The following is a 3,807-nucleotide window of genomic DNA, read 5'->3' as shown; positions in this document are numbered from 1 at the left end:
GGGGCCCCCCCCCCCCCGGTGCTCACTGGGGCAGGATCTGGTAGAGCAGAGCCTCAGCCTTGCGCTTCTCCTCCAGGTAGGCTTGGGTTCGCTCCTCCACCAGCTCCTCCAGGTTGTTGGCGTACTGCTCCATGCGCGACAGCAGGTTGTCCAGGATGTTGCTGCTGCTCTCCCTGCGGGCAGGGGGTGAGCACCCACCCAGGGACCCTTTTTTGGGGGGGTTACCCATCACCCGCCCCGGGGCGGGGGGAGGGGGAGGTACCTGTTGAATTTGCGGAGCTGGACCTTGATCTGGTTGAAGTCGGGGCGCTCCAGGACGTCCTCGGCCCAGCAGTGCTGCATCAGCTGGCCCAGCTCCTCCATGTGGCACCCCACGTTGGCCGAGGGGCGGAAGCTGGGGCGCTCCTCGCTCTTCACCCGCTCGATGATCTCTACAGGCCCAAGCACCCAGCCGTGGGTCCAAGCACCCATCAGCGTGTCCAACAACCCATCAACTGGTTCAAGCACCCACCAGCAGGTCCAACCAGTGGGTCCGACAACCCATCAGCTGGTCCAGTAACTCGTCAACAGGCCCAAGAACCCATCACAGCAGGTCCAACAACCCATCAGCAGGGCTAAGCACCTAGCACAGTATGTTCAAGCACCCATCAAGCAAGGCCAATCACCCATCAGCTGGTCCAAGAACCCATCAGCAGGTCCAGTAACCCCTCAGCAGGTCCAAGCACCCACTAGGAGGTCCAAGCACCCATCAGCAAGTCCAACAACCCATCACAGCTTGTCCAAGCACCCATCAATTGGTTCAAGCACCCAACAGCAGGGCCGATAACCTGCCATCAGGTCCAACTAGTGGGTTCAAACACTCATCGGCTGGTCCAAGAACCCGTCACAACAGGTCCAAGGACCCATCAGCTGGTCCAAGCACCCATCAGCTGGTCCAACAACCCATCACAGCATGTCCAAGCACCCATCAATTGGTTCAAGCACCCAACAGCAGGTCCAACCACCCAACAGCAGGTCCAACCACCCATCAGCTGGTCCAACCACCCAACAGCAGGTCCAACCACCCATCAGCTGGTCCAAGCACCCAACAGCAGGTCCAACCACCCAACAGCAGGTCCAACCACCCATCAGCTGGTCCAACCACCCCCACCCAACAGCAGGTCCAACCACCCAACAGCTGGTCCAACCACCCATCAGCTGGTCCAACCACCCAACAGCAGGTCCAACCACCCATCAGCTGGTCCAACCACCCATCAGCTGGTCCAAGCACTCAACAGCAGGTCCAACCACCCAACAGCTGGTCCAAGCACCCATCAGCTGGTCCAAGCACCCATCAGCTGCTCCAAGCATCCATCAGCTGGTCCAACCACCCAACAGCTGCTCCAAGCACCCAACAGCAGGTCCAAGAACCCCCCACAACAGGTCCAAGACCCCATCAGCTGGTCCAAGCGCCTCTCAGTGGGGCCAAAAACTCATCAGGTGGTCAAACAACCCCTCAACAGGTCCCTGACCCCCTCCTGCACACCTTTGGGGCTCAGGTCCAGCCCCTCCACGTAGAAGACGCCGTTGCGCAGGGCGATCTCTTGCAGGATGATGCCGAAGCTGTAAACGTCGCCCTTCTGCGTCCCGCGGGCCGGCGGCGACTCCATCCGCAGCAGCTCGGGCGCCGTCCACAGCTTCTCTGTGGCACCAGGGAGGGGGCTCAGGCCGGGCAGGGCCCCCGGGGAGGGGTTACTCCCAGGGTCGGGGGTTGAGGGGCGCTCACTGGCGAAGAGCGCGTGGGAGTCCTCGCCGTCGGGGGCCACGCGGAAGCTCTCCAGCCCGTAGTCCGTGATCTTCAGCACGAAGCGGCTGTCCACCACGCAGTTGGAGGACTTGAGGTTCCCGTGGGAGACGATCACCCCGTTGTGCAGGAACTGCATCCCCTGGCAGGGCCGAGAGTGGTCAGAACTGGTTGTCCCCCAACTTCCACGGGAACGGGGGACCCCTGTGGGAACTGGGTGCCTGGTGGGAACCGGCTCATTACCTTGACGATGTCATGGGTGAGGGAATAGCGGAACATCCAGTCCAGCGTGATGCTCTCGTTCTCCAAGATATCCTGGCGACACGAGGGTCACATTGTTGGCCCCCCACCATGGATGGGCCCCGAGGTTGGGGACGGAATCCATCTGCCCGCTGCGGTCGGCTCCTTCCCGCTCTGGGCAGCCCCGACGCTGGGTGATGGGCACGGGAGGGAGAACGTCCGGCCCCGGGTGGGTGTCGGGGAGCCGGGACCCCGCCGGTACCTGGAGGCTCCCACGGGGGCAGTACTCGGTCAGGATGCAGATGTTGGGGGGGTCGGTGCAGGCGCCGATGAAGCGGGTCAGATGCTCGTTTTGGACATCCCGCATCTGAGGTGGAGCAGGGTGTGGGACCAGGTTTGTGGCCCTTCCCTGCCCGCATAGGGGACACTGAGCTGGTCACCCCCCTCCCACCGCGCGGCGCTGAGCCGGGCTCCACCTACGTGCTTCAGCTCGAACAAGACCTTGCGTGTCAGCTCGATGCGCTTGCGGTTGAGGTGCTTCACCGCCACGAGGTTGCCCTGGGGAGACACGGGGTGGTGGGTTCCCAGCAGGGTGAGGGGTTCCCAGTGAGGTGATGGGTTCCCAGTGAGGTGATGGGTTCCCAGTGGGGTGGTGGGTTCCCAGCGGGGTGATGAGTTCCCAGTGGGGTGATGGGTTCCCAGTAGGGTGGTGGGTTCCCAGTAGGGTTGTGGGTTCCCAGCGGCGTGGTGGGTTCCCAGTAGGGTGATGGGTTCTCAGCGGGGTGGTGGGTTCCCAGCAGGGTGATGAGTTCCCAGCGGGGTGATGGGTTCCCAGCAGGGTGGTGGGTTCCCAGCAGGGTGATGGGTTCCCAGTAGGGTGATGGGTTCCCAGTGGGGTGATGAGTTCCCAGTAGGGTGATGGGTTCCCAGCAGGGTGGTGGGTTCCCAGTAGGGTGATGGGTTCCCAGCAGGGTGATGGGTTCCCAGCAGGGTGATGAGTTCCCAGCAGGGTGGTGGGTGCCCAGCAGGGTGGTGGGTGCCCATCCCCACTCCCACCCCCCCATACCTTGTAGTACGCCGTCTTGGCGTAGACCTGGAACTGCCCCTCCGTGGTCATCAACGAGCCGTAGTTGGAGCCCCTCTGGGAGAAGGGACATGGGGTGAGCCCGGTCCCGGGTCCCCGTCCCAGGGCTGGGGACGGGCCGGGTGCTCACCAGGGAGAGGGTGAGCTTGCTGCCGGCGCTCCGGAGGTGTTTCTCCAGGCTGCTCATCTGCACGTCTTCCCAGCGGACACGCCACAGCTCGGCCTCCAGCTCCTTCTCCAGCTGCAGCTTCCTGCGCCGGGAGGGCAGGGTGAGACCCCCCGCGTGTGTCCCCCCACCTCCGGGGACAGCGGCTCAGCCTGAGGGGTGTGGGGGGGTCACCCTCCCCGACCCTGGCACCCCCACCTGTAGATGAAGAAGGAGGTGACGGTGATGGCCAGGAGGATCAGGCTGACCACGAGGGACAGGACCTCCAGGGTGGACAGGCTGGCTGCACAGCGAGAGGAGGGGCGGTGAGGGGCTGGCGGGTGCCTGGGGCGGGGGTCTCCTGTGCGTGTGTGTCCCCCCCCCCGACACCACTCACCTTTGCGGCACAGCGGGTCGCTGTTATCGAAGCCGCAGGGGGGGACGTCAGAGGGGACCACGTTCCCCGGCCAGTGGATCTCACGCCCCGGCACCATCTGGATCTTCTTGGTGGTGCCGTTGCAGTTGGCCACGATCTTGGAGGGGTTGGGGTGGGGT

The 3,807-nt window shown here is 64.0% G+C and overlaps 1 protein-coding gene across 1 annotated transcript; it reads right to left on the bottom strand.

Annotated features, from left to right (window-relative positions):
- Positions 1-22: 22 nt before the first annotated feature.
- NPR1 (natriuretic peptide receptor 1) lies at positions 23-3,800 on the bottom strand (the record flags this gene model as incomplete). Its single annotated transcript, XM_026863919.1, has 11 exons — positions 23-173; positions 263-431; positions 1,526-1,681; positions 1,766-1,925; positions 2,027-2,098; positions 2,286-2,390; positions 2,504-2,581; positions 3,090-3,164; positions 3,238-3,358; positions 3,472-3,556; positions 3,650-3,800. Coding segments are annotated over 11 exons (1,323 nt in total), but the record flags the coding sequence as incomplete, so codon positions are not given.
- Positions 3,801-3,807: the final 7 nt, after the last annotated feature.

This window comes from Athene cunicularia (genome assembly GCF_003259725.1).
Source record: "Athene cunicularia isolate RWA chromosome 25 unlocalized genomic scaffold, athCun1 chr25_part1, whole genome shotgun sequence".
In the NCBI taxonomy this organism is placed as follows: domain Eukaryota; kingdom Metazoa; phylum Chordata; class Aves; order Strigiformes; family Strigidae; genus Athene; species Athene cunicularia.
The sequence above is the reverse complement of the archived record's forward strand: the minus strand, read 5'-3'. Positions and strand labels throughout refer to the sequence as shown.